At 38.6% G+C, this 18947-nt stretch overlaps 2 protein-coding genes across 2 annotated transcripts; both read right to left on the reverse strand.

Moving 5' to 3' along the window:
• Positions 1-1075: 1075 nt before the first annotated feature.
• Positions 1076-8011, reverse strand: LOC100889132 (mucin-22). The gene is made up of 7 exons (XM_030992515.1): positions 7996-8011; positions 7328-7372; positions 5528-6409; positions 4965-5111; positions 2509-4663; positions 2002-2063; positions 1076-1440 (listed from the first exon to the last, which is right to left on the reverse strand). The coding sequence occupies exons 1-7, from the start codon at positions 8009-8011 to the stop codon at positions 1076-1078; spliced, it is 3672 nt and encodes a 1223-aa protein (XP_030848375.1).
• A 5042-nt stretch (positions 8012-13053) lies between these two features.
• On the reverse strand, positions 13054-18312 carry LOC591353 (carbohydrate sulfotransferase 11). The gene is made up of 4 exons (XM_790920.5): positions 18233-18312; positions 16724-16872; positions 15079-15161; positions 13054-14469 (listed from the first exon to the last, which is right to left on the reverse strand). Exon 4 carries the CDS (start codon positions 14180-14182, stop codon positions 13163-13165), a length of 1020 nt encoding a protein of 339 aa, XP_796013.3. The 5' UTR covers positions 14183-14469; positions 15079-15161; positions 16724-16872; positions 18233-18312; the 3' UTR covers positions 13054-13162.
• Positions 18313-18947: the final 635 nt, after the last annotated feature.

Genomic DNA, 18947 nt, shown 5'->3' on the forward strand with positions numbered 1-18947 from the left:
GACTTCAGTGGAAAGTTGTGAACAGCAAAGTGAAGTTACAGAATTTTACTCTTACAAGAGATTCTTGAAATTTCTTTTGCATTTTTGCAGTATTTTGGATTAACTTTGTGCCCACAGAAAAATTTCATTTTCTCTTAATAATTTTAAATAGTACCTTTAACTACTTTACTACAGTGTTTTTGCAAAAATGTTATATATTTTTTCACGAAGTACTACCATGTAGATGCTAATTCAGTAAATATGAGAAAGGATAGTTTTGTATAAGAATGTAAAAACATATGTAATTTAGCATGATCGTTTCAACATACTGGATATTCTATTTGACTTAGGGGTTACACTCATGTGTATGTTAGAGTGATGTTTTATCAACTGTAATAAAAACAATTTTGTCTGTTTAATAAAGTTGTGTCATCACATTGTATTTTTAATGTCTAGCATGATTCTACAATTTAGTATGAGCGAAGTGATGAAGTTTACAATTAAATCATACACAGAATTATTATTATTATCATTATTTTAGGGCAGCGCGGGTAGGGGTTGAGTGTTTGAATAATCGTCATTTTTATCATCAAATGGCTAAAATGATAACACAATTCATATAAAAACTATCGCAAATTTTCTACTCTAAGTCTAACGAACATGACGACAAATATGGTTTTCTCCATATTAAGAGGGAAGATTCCTGTCATCTGAAAGTTAAAATCATAATCTAAGATTAGTAATGGGTAGACCAGAAAGTGTAAGATCTTATTACTAATATACAATGTTTTTCACCACATTTAGTGGATTGCCTACACTTTCAAATGTTAACGCCTGGATACGTGGCAAAGACAAGGGTTTCATTTTGTATTTAAAACGGAAAATTCGTTTAATCCCTGCTTTTTCTTCTTTATTGTAATATTTTTAGACATGAGAAAACGGTAAAGGTGCATCGTTGGTGATATAATCATGATAATAGAGAATGCCCTCTAAAAATCGCTACAAATTTGTAAAGATTAGAGAGCTCTTACAGATACACATGTGTGATTGGTCCACAGTTCGTCACGTGGTTTTTTGGTTTAATTGTAACATCTATCTAGACATGAGTAACCGGTAAAGGTGCATCATCGGTGATATAATACGGAGTATCCGCTAATTCACTGGCACTCGACGGCATCCAGTACTCGGTATCCGGGAAAAACCCCATCTCAAAACTCTCGCTTTCGAAATCCTTTTCTTTATCGTGCGGTTCATTAAAATACCGTAGATCATTTTCATTAGTATCGGGTTTGAAGCTGTCGTTGGAGACACCGTGCATTTGTTCAAAGTAGTCGTTGATTATCGAAAGCGTGGTCGATGGCGGGATGTAGAGAGAGGAATCGTCGTGAATGTCGGATTCGTTGTCGAGTTTGGTCGACTGGAATTGATTTAAGCGATGGGCGAAATTCGGCTTGTTGTTTTCTGAGGGGTAAAATGTGGGATCGGATTAAATTGCCTGACACAAAAAAATTATGCTAAATACTTTATCATGTGTGTATTATGAGATTCTTCCAGACAAAAGTAGACTTACCAATTTCATGCAATAATCAGAGTTCATTATGTTAACTTTTCACATAAATCCATCAAAAGATAATTTTATGTTGAAGATTTGCATATTGAGTAAAAGTGACAGTTTTGTCAAAAGAGGTCTATACATATCACGTATCGGGTATTACCCTTTGACACGGGTATCGCTATGATTAGATGTTTCTTTATTTGGTCATGATCTTTAGTATGTGAAATATTTCAGGATTTGTGCACCAACCAATGGAGGAGGAGATGGTCGATAATGATGAATATTAGAATAGAAACGAATATACCAGAGAGTAGGTAAACGGTCTCTCCTCATATCTTGATAATTGTTCTCCTTATCATATTTCAGTCACCTATTTTCCAATGGCCGTTCAGTAATTGATGTTTATCAATTTAGTACACTTTTGTTTGTGACTACATCCACATTTATTATTTTCTGTTGATTCTTACCTAAATAATCTCGTCCATATTTCCTCCCTCGATTACTCTGTCGGGAATATGTTTGCTGGGATCTGTAAGGTGACAAAGATCACAGTTAATGTCGTTCCTAAACATGTCTTTGTTAGTCGTCTTAATGTTTGAGAACATTCAATAATGGTTAATTGTCAGTATATGATTTATTAACTATACAATCTTTCGATCGGACGCTTGTTTGCCCTCGTTTCAAATCAAACGGCATTACCTTATTGTTTGCACCAGTCTCTTTTTCATTTAAAGTTTGAAAGTTGGCTTTCAGTAAGCACACAGGAAATTCAATTAATTTCTTGACTTTGACACCCCCCCCCAAAAAAAAATTCTATTTTCACCTGTACATTTTCGTAATCAAATCTAATCTATGTCTTGAAATGCATGTAATTCGTCTTGAAATATAAGACAAAGACTTTACACTTCTTCAGAAAGTACACATAATATTAAAAAAAAGAAGACATTAACATCGCAATGACATGGGTCACTCACCTTAGTGGCATTTGATCATCCTCCGGATAGGAGTTTCTTTCCCGCCATTTCCTGGCGATGCAACACCCGAAGATGACCAGGCAGAAGACTAAGAAGAAGATCATGGCAGCTATTGACGACAGTACTATCAGCACGACACTGTCGGACGAGGCTTGTCTTTCCCCCGTAGTCGTGGATGACGTGTTGGTCGTTGAAAACGACCTTGAGGTCCCTAACCTCGAAGTGATGACGGTTGGACCTTCAGCTGTTCCAGAAGGCGTGCTCGGGTCATCGTCTTCGTCCCTAGTGGTACTTGATGTCTGCGACTTTGTTGTTTCTACTGCTGACGTGGACAATGATGGTGACGTCGACGATATCTTGACCGATGCTGTAGGGAATTCTGCGTGATCTGTAGTTTCATGTCCTGACATCAGAGTTGTAGCTGCATGTGTGACAGTGTCCTCGGTTGTCGTTTTGATGGATTCGGTGACCTGGGTTTCAGTCGGTTCATGTGCTCGCGGAACGGTGGTAGAAGACGCATCACTTTGAGTACTAGTGGCTTCAGTTGTTGTATCCTTTGGATAGTCCGATCCTTCTGTAGATAGTGTAGTTGTATCACTTTGAGTACTAGTAGCTTCAGTTGTTGTAGCCTTTGGATAATCCGATCCTTCTGTAGATATTGTTGTTGTATCACTTTGAGTACTAGCGGCTTCATTTGTTGTACTTTGGTAATCTGGTCCTTCTTCCGTTGAGAGGGTCGTCTTGTAAGTTGAAGTGATACTTGGCGTGAAGCCATCGGTAGTAGGACTCCATTCCGATGTCGGCTGTGTTGTTTCTTCGAGGTCGAGTGTTGTGATTATGGTGGTTGAGGAAGTGGTTGACGCTACGGTTCCTTCGATCGTGACCTCGGTAATCATAACACCAGTCGTGTTATCTTCTGTGGAAGTCAAGGAATCGGATCCGGTAGATGTCATGGTATCTATTGATGAATGCGAGTCCCCTAAGGTGGTTGTAGTCATAGTTGGGAATGATTCAGAAGTGACAGACGTACTACTCGTTGCTTCTGTTACGCCAGTAGTCATGCTCGATTTATCCGTTGATAATTGTGTTTCATCAGTTGTTGATAACTCTGTGGTTTCACCTTGGACAGTTACTGTTTCTGTACTTTCTCCTTCCGTATCTTTGATGGTTTGAGTAGGTCCCAAAGTGGCAAGAGTCGTAGCAGATGTTTTAAGAGATGTAAGTTGGGTTGAAACCTCTCCAGTAACAACACTTGATTCTGTACTCAATTCTGCAACAGCTGTAATATCTGAGTTGCTCGTAGTAAACTCCTCAATATTAGACACCATGATAGTGATAACCTCTGTTACTGATACTGTCATTGGAACATCAGATTCCGTTGTAACATAATCAGTGATCATGGCAGTCACAAGCGGCTCGACATCTTCATTAGTTGTTGGTATATCAGTTGTAGAGGGTGCGGACATTGGTGTCCATGTTGGAGTTTCCATGTCTGTAGTCAAAGGAAGAGAAATGGTGATAATTTCGCTGACATCTAAAGGTGTGCCCGGTGAATCTGAACCGGGTTCTGTGTCTGTGGGCACATCTTGCGTGGTCCTAGAAGACATCGTTGCTGTCGCTGTATTTGCGGTGTAGACATCGCTCGTCGATTCATCAGTGATTGTCACATATGAAGTCCCAAGTGTTCCATCTGCTGACGATGTCATGCCCTCTGTGTTTCCATTCGTGAGCTCCTCTGTGGCAGGAGAATCGCTCAATGTCTGAAGGGCGGGAGTTGATATGAGGTACGTAGACGTAGAGACCTTAACATCACGGGTCGTGACACCTTGTACTGTAATGTCTCTTTCTGTTGTTAAAGACTGGAAGGTAGGTTGGGTGCCTTCGGTATCCTGTGTTACAAGCGCCGTCGCAGAACTACCCTCATCTGTGGACATTTCGGACGGGGTAGTTGACATCAATGTTGAGGTCCACAGTGTAGATGATAACAGCGGTGATGGCGTGGTAGTGATAACTGCTTCTTGGAGACATCTGTCACCCGTAAATCCAGGTGTACATAGGCATGTGACATGAGCAACCCGTTTGCTTGTCGAGGGATTCGAAAAGCATGTACCTCCATTTCCGCACGTATCATTTGGTGCTTGGTCACAAGCAGGTTCTGTAAAATCGAAAGAAAAAAATTGTCATAGACTAATTATTCATTCCGATTTATGAATGCTTCTGCCACAAGAGCTTATTAACGAACTATTGCATCATCATGAACTCAATCCTTGAATTTTAATGACGAGGATGCCGTTTTCATGTTATAGACGTTCCCATGTCGGATAATCCTCTCGCAAGCTTGCGGGTCGTTATTAGTAAGCATTGTAGTAGAGGCATGCACGACACTGGAATGTTTTTGAGATATAAAACTTTCAGAGTATATCTCACGATTTCTAGAAAATGTATAAAGTCTTTACCTCCAAGGCACGTCGCTGGACTTTCATCGGATCCATCACTGCAGTCAGAGAACCCATCACACACGAAGATGCTGATGATGCACTCATTGGGCGTCGCACATTCCACAACAGAGAGTGGAAGATCCACCTCATCACAAACAAATGATACTAGATAAACAGACAATAAGCATGAAATCGAGAAAGTTAGCTTGTTAGAATTAAGAGTTTGGAAGAGTTTGTTTGCTCACGTTACATAAGATTGATTGCGATAAAGTATTACTATATGCCCTAAAGGTCGACTAGCATTTTGATACACAGTAATGAGAAGATCACGTTTGAGAATGGCTTCAAATTTATAAAGTAACTAAAATGCATCGATAACTGCATTTTAATAGGAGAACCTTGGCAAATTTCATTGATTTTGTTTTAATTGAATGGCTTTTTGAGAATGATTCTTTCCCCAAACGATGAACAGGGTCTCACGTTTGTGTTGACTGTTTCCTACAATGCAATTTAATATCTTATTATCATGTTGAAAGAATAATACAAAATAGATATGTAATGGCATTTTATTGATCACATACGTTTATTCGGAGTTCTTGTATCTTGGAGGGTTGTTGTAGAAAGCAACGTAGTAGTAATGAGTGTGGTCGACGTAACCGTGGCCACTGTGGTCGATGACGATGAGACCTCTCCTGTAGGCTCTAGGGATACATCAGTAGTCGTGGTGCTGGTCACATCATCAGTGAAACCATCTGAGGATGTCGATGGCTCATCCGAGGCAGTGGTTGACACGTCTTCCTCCGCATCTGATGTCGAAACCGATGGTGACGTTGATACGGATGGCGATGTCAAAGATATTACCGTGATCCTGGAAGGGTTAGAGTTTGTAGTTGGTACTTGAGGTTGCCCGACATCAGTTGTTTGGGAGATCGTTGTTATCATTGATGTTGATGGTGTCGTTGATGTTGATAATGACGCTGTGGTTGTAGGTGCAGTTGTGGCAGCTGTACTGGTGATGTCTTGTAAATCTGGAGATTCAGTAACATCAGATGGAGAACGGGTAGAAACGGTAGTAATAGAACCATCATCAAAAGGTGTCGTAGTTCTTTTTCTGTCCGTGAAAGCAAGAGTAGTTTCAGTCACCGTTCCCATTCCTCCCGACGGTAGCTGTTGTAATGTTGACGAAGATGAAGACAACGGTGTATTCACTCCATCAGTCGCGGTAGACAAAATATCAGAACTTGTGGTCATAGCTGCGGTCGTTTCAAGTGTTGTGGTAGATGGGTCAAGAGTTGTAGTGGGTGGTTCAGTAGTTGTAGGTGCTAGTACCTCACAGTACTCGCCCGTGTACCCTGATGTACACTTGCAGCTGTGGTATGCCACACGACTGGTGGTACGAGGATGGGACACGCAGGAACCGTTGTTCAAACACGTCTCGCCAACTTGCTCGTCGCAACTAGGAACTATGAGGACAGAGAGAGAGATAGAGAGAGGGAGACGGGTCATTCGAAATATCATAATCAGGAGATATAGTTAAAGGTAAAGACCAGTAATGGTCATGCGATTGCATTGTGAAAGAAACGTTGTGGAATCGATCAGAAAAGGTTGATCATCTAGCATCTAGCATCTGCAAGGTTCTGGAATCATCAAAATGATAAGAAATTTGGCCCATTCTTCGTAAAGTTACAAGCACTATACACAGAAAGATGTATATGGGACTACCCTATCTCTCTCACACGACCATGAGAGAGATAAATTTACCAAATATATGAATTAGTAGGCGGTTTCCCGGCAAATTTTTTAACATCATGTATTAGTCAAAACATATTCTTTCACATGATTGGTAATGAGAGCTTCCATTTCATTTTTTGAAATTGGGGCGTTACCAATACTGGTCTTAAAACAATATTATGGAAAAATTCTGGAAATTCATCTTTCAGATAGGTGAAGCTGCCAATTGGTTATGGTTAGGAATAGTGTTGGATCCGACATATATGTTACGTATTTGGTCAGTGTTAGAAATTAACCTTAAAGGAATTTTATTCTTCTTTTCGGAGCAAATGAGATTGAAATTTCATGGGAGCCTATTTCAATATCTGAACGAATTATTTTTAGTAACAATGGCAGTTTTTCTCTCGTTAACAGCTGTAATTACCAAAAGTCGAGTGTATACTGATTGATATAAATATAATCGACCGATTGGCATTCAGAATTCAGACGAGAGTCACTCAAACAAGACATCCTCACAGGAGCATCTGCTATTGGTTTATTTGGGTGGTTTGCATTTCGTTATGCAGAAAAAAATAACGACAATTAAAAGTGAAACGAAATGGTTGTACATGTATACAAAAATTCAGTGGAAATGAATGATGAAATCTTACTTCCTCGACACGTCGCGTTGCTCTCATCTGATTGGTCGGGGCAGTCTGGTATGACGTCACACACAAAAGAAGCGAGGAAACAATCGTTTGGGGACGACGCGCATTGGACGAGTTTTACCACAGATGATATGGACGAGTTACATGGCAAGGAGCCTTGTGATATTTCAAAATAAAATAAAAAGAGGTTATTCAAAACAAAAGTTATATAAATTTTGAATATTGTCCAAAAATTCATCCCTCAAAATATTTTTTTCATAGCAGTTTAAATACAAGCCCTATGCTTATGTATAATGCTACTTTTACTTACTGCCCCTTATGCGTCCCAGCTGGCATGTAGATTGAAATAATGAAATGCAGTAACGAAGGTTTTATTTTTAACTCCAGAACATGCGATCTATAAAATATGCAACTATTTGTACTTTTGATTAATATACATTACTAATTTCCGAGGGTACAAAACAAAGAAAATATTTGTTTTTCTTTTATTTCAGTATTCGAAAAAGTGAGGCTTTGAACATTGAACCAACTTAGTATTCGAAATAAGCAGTCAATTTGTTATGCATTAATTATTACGGTCGTTGATTAAAATGATTATCACATTATTTTGTTTGAATACATGCACTTGGAAATGCATTCCTGGTACATTTGTAAAGGCATGTCAACAATACGAGCCGAGCTCGTCATTTCGATATTGTTTACCTAGCACCATATGTTGCTGCCTGCTTAGATCGTGACGCCCAAAACAAACGTGAAGAAAAGTCAATATATTCGACATGAGTATAGCATGTTGATGAGCAGTCGCATCAAAATGGCATATTAGTCGATTAATCATGAGAAATCTGAAATTGCCGTGAATGTGTTCCAATTTGCTTTGGGCTTTTCAAGCGACTGGAAAATAGTAATTGTAAATGTATACAGGGGCGTACGCAGGATTTTTCAAGGGGGGGGTTTAAAATATTTTGCTCCCGAAAATTTGAAAATCGCGCCGGCCGAAAAGTCGCTCAGTGGGGGGGGGGGGGGGGGGGGGGGGGGGGGGGGGGGGGGGTAAGCGGACATTTTTTTTTTTTTTTTGGAGGCCAAAAAAAATCGCAACGACTCAGCCGGCAGAAAATTCGCTCAGTGGGGGGGGGGGGGGGGGGGGGGGGGGGGGGGGGGGGGGGGGGGGGGGGGTAAGCGGACACTTTTTTTTTTTTTGGGGTCTCAAAATTTCAAAATTTGACATTTTTTACGTATGTGGGGGGGGGGGTAAGGTCACCTTATTTAGGTTAGCGTGGGTATAATTAAAAAAAAAAAAAAAAAAAAAAAAAAAAAAAAAAAAAAAAAGCCAAAGGGGGGGGGGGGGGTTTTAGGTTTTTTAGGGGGGTTTACATACATGAAAATACCAAAGGGGGGGGGGTTTGAACCCCAAAAACACCCCCCTGCGTACGCCCCTGAATGTATATATTTATGTTGACAGCCAGAAGGGCGTAAACTCGGTTAGTTTCAGTAGATCCGTTAAAACCCTTTTCTTGCTCTCATAAGAATTTAGCTATCACGTTCAGTACATATGCTAGATTACGAAATTCCCTCATCAATTTCAAAACACTATACAGACGCCAATTTTACATTGTTCCAATAGTATGTCAGACATGGACATTTTGTCATGCTCCTTGTTTTCTGGAGAGGAACAGGTCGATATTATTCTTTCTTTTGAACAAACTGAATAAGCTAAAATAGATTGATAACAAGTTAAATTCATTTAGGTAACACATAAAATAAATTAGAATTGAATGAAAATCATTGTTGTGCAGCAATGCAATCCATTTAAAACTTCTACTCACTTCGTTTTCTAACAGTAAGCTCTCTTTCCTTGGATGAAAACGCTCCTGATCCAAACAACACAAACGTTACTGAAGTTAACAAGATGGCGACGAGTAGCAAAAGGACGTAAAATCTCATGTAGCGGTGGCAAGACATACGAATGTACGTAGCAGAACTCCTCGACGATAACTCCATAAGGAGTTCAAGTCATTATGGAATTCGTTTCGTTGTTCCTTTTAATTTCCAGTCGTAAATTCCGTCATTTCAAAACAACATTTCTCCGTTGATTGACTTTATAGAGAAAATCCATACGAAAATCTTGGTATTGATAATGCAAACGTTTTTACTTTCAATTGATTTTCGTAAATCATTCACCTCGTCGAAAATCTGTATTTTCTTCAAGAACAATTCTTTTATTCGACTAGTAAGATTATCTGCATGATCTATGGCTATTAGAAGAGCTGATCCAATTAACTTCGAAGACTGTATTCACTTTATCGATATAGATGTTGTCCAGTGCTATTAAACACGATCGAATTTCTACCACTGTTAATCACTATCAGTTATGAACGTAATTTAGCACATAATTACCGCTCTTTCACACTGTTTTTTCAGAGAGGAGCATCGGAAAGGTCTAAAGCAACCCAGTCCATTTTGGCAATCACTACAACAAACGTGACAGGCATTAAGATCCCTCAAAAATCTTGTGAATCTCGGAATGCAATGTGACGACGTTTCACCTTTTTGTTATCAGTTTGCCGAACATGTCAATTGTAACAATTAAACGTAGAATATATAAACCTGTAACAAAGTTTGATCCTGGAGAAGCTTAATCAAAAGTAAACGTTCGCGAATAACCAAAAAAAAATGAAGTATGAAATCGTAAACCAAACATGGATTTATGAGTATATTTCGAGTGCTAATGGTGTGCGTTCTCGTGATGTAATGGTGTCTTTTCTTTAGAAATATTGCATATGCTCGCTTTCTCCTGATTTGCTCATTTCCATAATTAAAAAAAGGGTGTGTTGTTGATCGATCGCCTGCAATCTGTTCTCGTTATTTGCTTTTCCCGTGAACCAAGATAATAACTTTCGGATCACTCCTATTTACTTTTTTTTTTAAATGCTAGACCCATTTTCTACGTCACCTCTCCACAATTTTGTCTTTCTATCTCTCCTCTCTTTTCCTCTCTTTCTCTCTTTTTCTCTCTCTGCCTCTCTCCCCTCTCTCTGTCTCTCTCTGTCTCTCAATATATCTCTCTCTGTCTCTCTGTCTCCCTCTCTCTCTCTCGCTCTCTCTCTCTATCTGTCTCTCCCTCCCTCTATCTTTCTCCCTCTTTATTTCTTCCATTTTGGATCTTGCTCTCTTGCCTTCTTCTCTCTTGACAGGTTCCCAAACAAAACATAAAAATATCAAAGGTTCTCATATTTGCAACTTCTCTAGCATACGAACGAAACACAGCTCCTGATAACACCAGAGCGAACATGACCACATAAATCACAAGCACAAGAAACCAATTCATGAAAATTTAAATACTCATGTTATAATTTGACAAACATGTACTATCAAAATCTGAATTAGACAATAATTCCACGTGCCATGGGTTTATCGATGAATGTGTATCAGTGGCGGATCCATGGGGCGGCAAAGAGGGGGGGGGGGGGGGAGAAGATGGTGAAGAAAAGGATAGCTTGGGCTGATGGCCTTTTGAGCTTTAATATTTGGAAGTGTGCCCTCCACCCTCCCCCCCCCCCCCCCCCCCCCTCCTATCCCGCCGGAGAATCCTGGATCTACCACTGTATTTCATATCAATTCGGTAAACCTGACATCACTATTAGTGATCGATAATGAGGATAACATAGGCCTAAAATAACTTAAATTCTCGTATAGACATACGGTCATATTGAAGTTCATTTACATCAAATAATTAAGATTCTTACAAGCTGTAGAGTGGTAAAGCATTATGGGTAGATAACGTTATTTAAGTATAAGCACGTACAGAAAATAGCAAGGTATATATTTCGAGAGAAGTGTAGATATGACAGACAATATTAAAAATAGATAATTAAAATGAGAAAAGACTAAATAAATGTAACAAAGTTTGTACAACATCATACCATGGAGATCTCCATGATCATACTCTTCTGAAAAGAAGTGATATGAATTTGATTATTCAGTAAAATTATTATCAAGTTTTAAAAATGTACAAGGAGAACAAGCCTCCGATTCCGGGCCACATAAATAAATCACAAGCACAAGAAACCAATTCATGACAATTTAAATACTCATGTTATAATTTGACAAACATGTACTATCAAAATCTGAATTAGACAATAATTCCACGTGCCATGGGTTTATCGATGAATGTGTATCAGTGGCGGATCCATGGGGCGGCAAAGAGGGGGGGGGGGAGAAGATGGTGAAGAAAAGGATAGCTTGGGCTGATGGCCTTTTGAGCTTTAATATTTTGGAAGTGTGCCCTCCACCTCCCCCCCCCCCCCCCCCCTCTATCCCGCCGGAGAATCCTGGATCTACCACTGTATTCCATATCAATTCGGTAAAACTGACATCACTATTAGTGATCGATAATGAGAATAACGTAGGCCTAAAATAACTTAAATTTTCATATAGACATACGGTCATATTGAAGTTCATTGACATCAAATAATTAAGATTCTTACAAGCTGTAGAGTGGTAAAGCATTATGGGTAGATAACGTATTTAAGTATAAGCACGTACAGAAAACAGCAAGGTATATATTTCGAGAGAAGTGTAGATATGACAGACAATATTAAAAATAGATAATTAAAATGAGAAAAGACTAAATAAATATAACAAAGCAGTAGTATTCGTAGTAGTAGTAGTAGTAGTAGTAGTAGTAGTAGTAGGAGTAGTAGTGGTAGTAGTACATTGTAGTAGTAATAGTGGTGGTGATAGTATTATAAGTTGTAGTAGTAGTGGTAGTAGTAGTAGTAGTAGTGGTAGTAGTACATTGTAGTAGTAATAGTGGTGGTGATAGTATTATAAGTTGTAGTAGTAGTGGTAGTAGTAGTAGTAGTATTAGTTGTAGTAGTAGTAGTAGTAGTAGTAGTAGCAGCAGTAGTAGTGGTATTAGTAGCAGTAGAGGTAGTAGTAGTAATGGTGGTAGTAGTAGTAGTAAAAGAGCAAGAGGAAGGGGAGGTAGAAAAAGAACATACATGTATATACGCATTGTCAAACTCAGCTGCAAAATTTTGGGTAAAATCAGATATTCAACCTCAAAGGAGAGGACCAGCAAAAGGAGTAAACGGTATATGCCCTCTATGTTTGAATGCTCGGGGAAAAAAAATCAATAAACTTGCAAAGTTATTGGTACAAGCAATGTGGGAGCCAACGTCGGTGGCGAAGCAGCGAACGATGGTGCTGGGGTATACCCTCCCCACTCCCCCTCCGCCTGTTTGAATGCTTGGAAAGAAGAAAAATCTGGAAATCTAGCAGTAGGTCTCCACATATAGCTATAGGCTACATGGGAAGGATTTACTGATTATTTTGGATAAGCCCCTAATGTATGCCGCATGGTTTTGTGACCTTTATTTTTTATCATAATTATTTGTAGGCTCTTTGCGATTCAGAGTATTTTAAGTTTTCTTCTTCTCATTTTTTTTTAAATTACGTGATACAGAAGTGAAAAGTGAAAAGAAAATTAAGGAACATTTTTTCTTTATTAGGCTAATTGACACCATTCATACTATGGACGATCATTGGTGCAGCATTTTTGGTTTAGTTTAAATACAAAAGTTTCCCATACGGGTGTCTGCAAATGCTTGGCATGAAGTTTGCAATGGAGATGGTAATGAAATTTAATTTTGCCTTTTACTTTTATGTTCCCACTTTGAGAAACTGGCCTATATATACTTACTGTACAATAAACAAAATGGTTTTTTTTTAATGTAAATATTACCTTAAAATGGCAACTATAACTTCATTTTATTTCATTTCATTTCATTTCGTTCATAATTTACTCTGAAGTTCCTAAATGTGCACGGGGCTCTATCTTTAAGGCACAAATGATGGTTTTTCATAATCGAAAAGCGCATAGTCGATTCTGTACATATCCCAAAGCGCCTGTACTTTTTCTTTGGAGAAACTATCAAAAAAATTACTTATATTCAACGAAGCACTGTTTGTTGGGTGACTATTTGTAGAACTCGGGTAAGTTAGATTAAGAGTAAAGTTTGAATTTTGCAAGACGTAGTTTGCCTCCTTTTCAATGTTTTCAAGCTTTCCAATGAAATCATACTTGATCTTACAGGGAGAGCAGAGCTTATAGCTCTCCTTCCAGTGCTCGTCAAACTGAGGGCGCTCTGCAGGATCGACCAAGTAATCTGTGAACTCTGCCCAGGTGATGTTTTCACCGGTGATTAGATCTCGCGGAGTGGCTCCAGGGCGGTACTTCCTCATGATCCTTCGAGCGACCTGCTTCAGGTATTCCGGTGCTAGACGGAATACGTTAAGATCCTTGTACTTGTTCTTGTATGCCGATATGATCCTCGTGAAGGGTTCCCGAACGAACATGACCTTCCGGTAGTTCTTTAGCCGGTAGAACTGGTCGGCCTTGGACAACGAGCCGAAGTGAGTCAAACCATTCCGAGAGTGTGCCTCTCTAGAAGTGATACCGTCCATCATTTTCCTTTTGCCAGCGAGAACCATGAGGATGCGCTTCCAGTTGCTGCATCCAACCTTTGGGATATAGCAGAACAGCAGTTTCTGGCTGTCCACCACAAACAGGTGTCGCAGGGTGTCTTTGTACAGCAAGTTCTGGTACTTGAGGTACACAGACTTCCCGCAGGAATTTTCCAACCTTAGCTTCCGTTTCTTCTGAGAGTGCGTGATGTTGGTCAATGCTTCCAGTCGCTTCCTTTCCTCGACCCGAGCCATTTCCTTGTTGTTCCTCGTTTCTATCCGCAGTGCTTCTCTCAGCTCCTTTTCTGCTGCTCTCGCTATAGTCTTGTTCTCTCTCTCCTGTCTCCGAAGCTCTTTCTCCTCTGGTGTAAGAATTTTGAAAGTTTGGTTCATCCCAATCGCTCGTGGTTCATCGCCAAGTCCGTACCCTCGGTCCGAGTTTGTTCTCCTAAAATCCGTCTGGTTGTCATTTCAAAGGGAATATCCACATCTTCAATGAACTCTCCGCATGCGTCACAACCAATCATTTCTTGAGTTCTTTCGTCATCCTGTTCTTCTGCGCCGTTTCCTCCTTCATCAGTATTTTCAAACAGTTTGTCGTTAAGTTCACCTTCATCTTCTTTTATATTCATATTTTGTGTTCCTTCTACGTCTGTCTCGACTACCTCTTTAACCTTTTCCTGAAATGATAGAAATTAGTGCAATGATAGGACTAATAAGGGAATAAGGAATAATAGCAAGTACATGTATACTATTACTACATGATGAAAAGAATAAGTCTTGTGATTAAGACAATGATAATTATAATAATCATTAAATGTTCATGATCATGATAATAATAATAATAATGATAACAATGATAATAATAATAATATTAATAGTAATGATACTAACATCCACTATAATATTACTGCTGTTACTGTTACTAATAACGATAGCTGAGCATTCCTAGAAACAGCTATATGCGCATCGTAAATAAAATGCAACTATCAATATCACTTATTATCATTTTTATTTTCACTTTTATTATATTAAAATTATCATTATCAACATTATTATCAGTAATAACATTATTTTGTATGATTACCTACTACTACTACTGCTGTAAATATAGTCTTCTAATCTTCTTCTTGTTATCATTATTAATATTATTATTTTCATTATTATTGTTGTTGTTGATATTATTATTGTAATTATTAATACTAGTATTAGTAGTGGTAGTAAAAGTAGTAGTAGTACTATTATTGTTATTATTTTTATTATTCTAATTATTCTAATTACTCTCTTACCAGTATTTCCTGAGGTTTTATGTGCGTGAGATCGCCTTCACTTCTGGTCATTACAACCCCCATTTGCGTATCATCTCTCTCATCTGAGGGAGAAGAAGATCAGAGAAAGATGTAGGTAATACAAAGTTTTGGTAAATTTTGAAAACTGGGTGGATGGTGATTCTTTACAATTTTGATATATTTGGATGCTCCTGTGGATATATTATAAGCACTAGAAAATTTGACCCCTAAAACACTTCTGCTTTTGAGAAAAATTAAATATAAAATTTTACCGGTGCTCCCGGTAAATTTTGATAAATTTCAAATAGCGCCTACGACCGTATAATGGTAGCTGCTACCATGAAAATCTCAGAATATGTAGTTGTGATATATAATTTACAAACGGTAATAGCTAATTAATCGATTTTAGTCAAGAAACATTGTTTTATAGCTTAATTAATAGCTTGACCTTGAGAGGGAGCTATACAACATAAAGAGTTTATTATTTACAATTTCATAACAGTAGACTCGATTTCAACCGCGAAAACGATCACTGAATATTGAAGGATCGCATAATTATGCTGCTAATTCATTTGAACCAAATTCATGACTCCATACCAAAACTTTGTATTACCTTTAAGAATAAGTGGACTTGTAAACAAGGGCGGATCAGGGACTTTGTAAAAGAGGGGAATGGGTGGGGCAATATTTATTTTAAAAATCTGACAAGAAAAAAGTCACCACCACAAAGGGGAGGGGGGGGGTCAACATCCTTAAATGTTTGTACGGTATTTCACTTTGGTTTGAAAAAGGGAAGGGTAGACGGGCCGGATGGGTCCCCTCCAACCCGCTTAATATTCAAGCTCCTTGAGTCGTAGATAAATTGGTAAAAATTGTAATAATTTATGGTCACATAATACATTTTTCTGTTCAGACTTGTCAGTTACTCAGAACATAGACTACAGGAGGACGTGCCCCCCCCCCCCCCCCCCCCCCCCCCCCCCCGGCGAGAAAAAGAGGGAATTGAGGAGAAAAGTAAGAAAGAAAAAAAAAGAAGCATGGGCTGATGACCTTCTGTTTTGCCTTCTTATGTCAAAGTATATGATATATATTATGTATGTAAATTTATTTTGATTATTGGTACGTTTGTAAATTGTGAGCAAAACAAAATTTCCAATATTGGACAATAAATTGAAAAAAATAAATGGTTGTGTGCTCCCACCCCTATCAGCTACCAGAGTATCCTGGATCTGCCATCCAGCGAAACACTTCATGGTGCTTCATGTTGACTAACCCAGAGTGTACATGGAGGCTTGACTAAAGCTGACAAGTAAACTGAATCTATTTCGTATATAAAGTTCAGAAACGAGTGAATCTGTGATGTGCAAGACAAACATGATAGTATATTTTTGATAAGGGCCACTCACACAATGACTCCTCTCCTAGCTAACAAGAGGGAGAGAAAGAAGAAGGAAGAGAAGATGATGATGAAGAAGAAGAAGATGTCAATTGAGCGTAAAACATTAAAATTAGATGATAATAAACCAACTATCGACACATAATCAATACGCAAACTGCATGATGTTCAATTATCAAATATGCGCGTTTATGAACTATTGAAAAATGGTGGCGACCATGTGTAGTTTGAAATAGTTTGAGTGCTTACCATTTCCTCCGAGGGACATCACGGCGTAGAGGACTAGGAAGGCTGTGATGACCATTGCTGCTAGAGTCCAGAGACGCTTGCAACGTGTGGTGCACATCCTGAGAAATGGGACGGGCATGGTGTCGAATCCTTTATGATCTGTACAGTCCCTGGCCTGTAAGAAGTCAAATGAAACAAATTTGTTATATCATTTTCAGTTGTTGTAACCGGTGGTGTAGCAAAGGATTCGGAGCCAATGAAGGGGACGTTACGACCTTCTGTATGTTTCAATTCAATTCAATTCAATCAAGGTTTATAAAAGACATGAATAGCAGTCAGAGACTGAATTGTACATGTAAATTTTTTCACAGTGCAGGTAAAATACAATGCAAGTATAAAATAACAACATGAGGAAAAATGGAATTAAATATAATGTGTACAAGCATAATTTTAAATTTTGATAGGTAGTAAAATATATATAAATGTCGATGAAATGCAAGGGAACGGCCGGACCCCTGTGTATAAAGGGATTCTTGGGACCATCATGTCGGCCGGAGCGCCGTGGTTTATTGGTCAATGCTCTTGACACTCAAGAAGGTCCCCGATTCAATCCTCGCTGAGTGCTAATTACGTCCTTGGTCAAGGTGTTTCACCCGCATTTGTCCCTTTCGACCCAAGGTGTATCTGGCCAAGCTATATAGGGTAATAATTGCAGGGCCCGCAGGAAGAGGAGCAGACCCTATTAGTATATCGACTGCGGTTACCCGGGTATATAATGGAAAGGTCATTCATCATTGCATGCTCTTTGACATCTGGGTTTTCTTTCTTTACACCGTCTCTGTTTCTCCTTTGTCTCTCGATAGACACAAACAAACACTTCCCACATATACACACGCACAAGAACACCCCACAAACTCTTTCCCTCTCTCTCTTTCTTCCTCACATTCTTTTTTCCCCCTTCGATTTGGCCATTCGCTATACGCGTCGATCTGGTTGCCACTATTCATTAAAAAAAAAAAAAAATAATAATATCACTTGACACTTCAGTCCCTCTTTTTGGAACAAAAAGGTTGGAAAACTTCAGCAAGAAAAAATTGAATATTCTGAACACTCCAATACATTGTACAAGTATTCATCAATCAACTTTACAGTCTTCTTTTTGCTTTCTTTATAGCCATCTCTATTTCTTTTCAAGAAATTTGACCGATTGTTAATGTCCACATTTTAAATCGAGTTTGCTTTTATTTGACAAACATTTTTCACTACATGTACTTACCTCCCTCCTCAATACAATCGTTCATATTTAGTTTGATTGAAATAAAGTACAACCATTTCAAAATTGTTCATCATAAATTATTATTAGACTATACATATGTATCTCTTCCAGCAGTTCCCGTTAAACAAAAACGGATTTCTGTACTTTGGGTAAAATGTTTTTCCATTAAAACAAATTCACTTAGGCCTATATTGAATAGCGCTCGATGTTGAGGTCATCGAAAAAACACGATAGTGATAATGACTTTTACTTACCACGTCAGCACTTTCACCTTATGTGACTTTCAAAGTTTTACTTCTACACTCGGTCAAACAACAGATGCTCATTCATGACTTTGTCTACCATTCAATAACTTTATGGCGACATTCGAAAAGAGCGCGAATTTGAACGTCACTTTTAAGATCGTATCGATGTTACTTTCTGGTCCAAATCGTCTGATGTTACTGCATGTACATTGATATTTTGTGAAATGTATAAGTGCAGGTCGAATATCTTCCAGAAGGAACGTTCACATCAACGAAATGTAGTCAGATCAATAACCGGTTCGACTCTCAAGGTTCGACAATGGCCCGCTTACGTAATGTGTCAAATAACAGCATAGTTGAAATATTGATCTAAAGATTATAAGGCGAAGCAAAGGCCCTATGGCAGCCAATGTTAAACCATGGACATACCATGGTTATACTGAGATGAGACGAGAGAAAGAGAGAGGGAGAGAGAGAGAGAGAGAGGGGGGGGGGGGAGGGGAAGAAAGGAAGATACAAACAGAAAGAGAGAGGGAGAGTGAGAGAGAGACAGATAGAGACAGAGAGAGACAGACACACAGAGAGCGCGCGAAATAAAGAACAGATTTTAAAAAATTAAGAAATATATATATATATATATATATATATATATATATATATATATATATATAGAGAGAGAGAGAGAGAGAGAGAGAGAGAGAGAGAGAGAGAGAGAGAAGGTACT

This window comes from Strongylocentrotus purpuratus, unplaced genomic scaffold (genome assembly GCF_000002235.5).
Source record: "Strongylocentrotus purpuratus isolate Spur 01 unplaced genomic scaffold, Spur_5.0 spur5_contig_847, whole genome shotgun sequence".
NCBI lineage: Eukaryota > Metazoa > Echinodermata > Echinoidea > Camarodonta > Strongylocentrotidae > Strongylocentrotus > Strongylocentrotus purpuratus.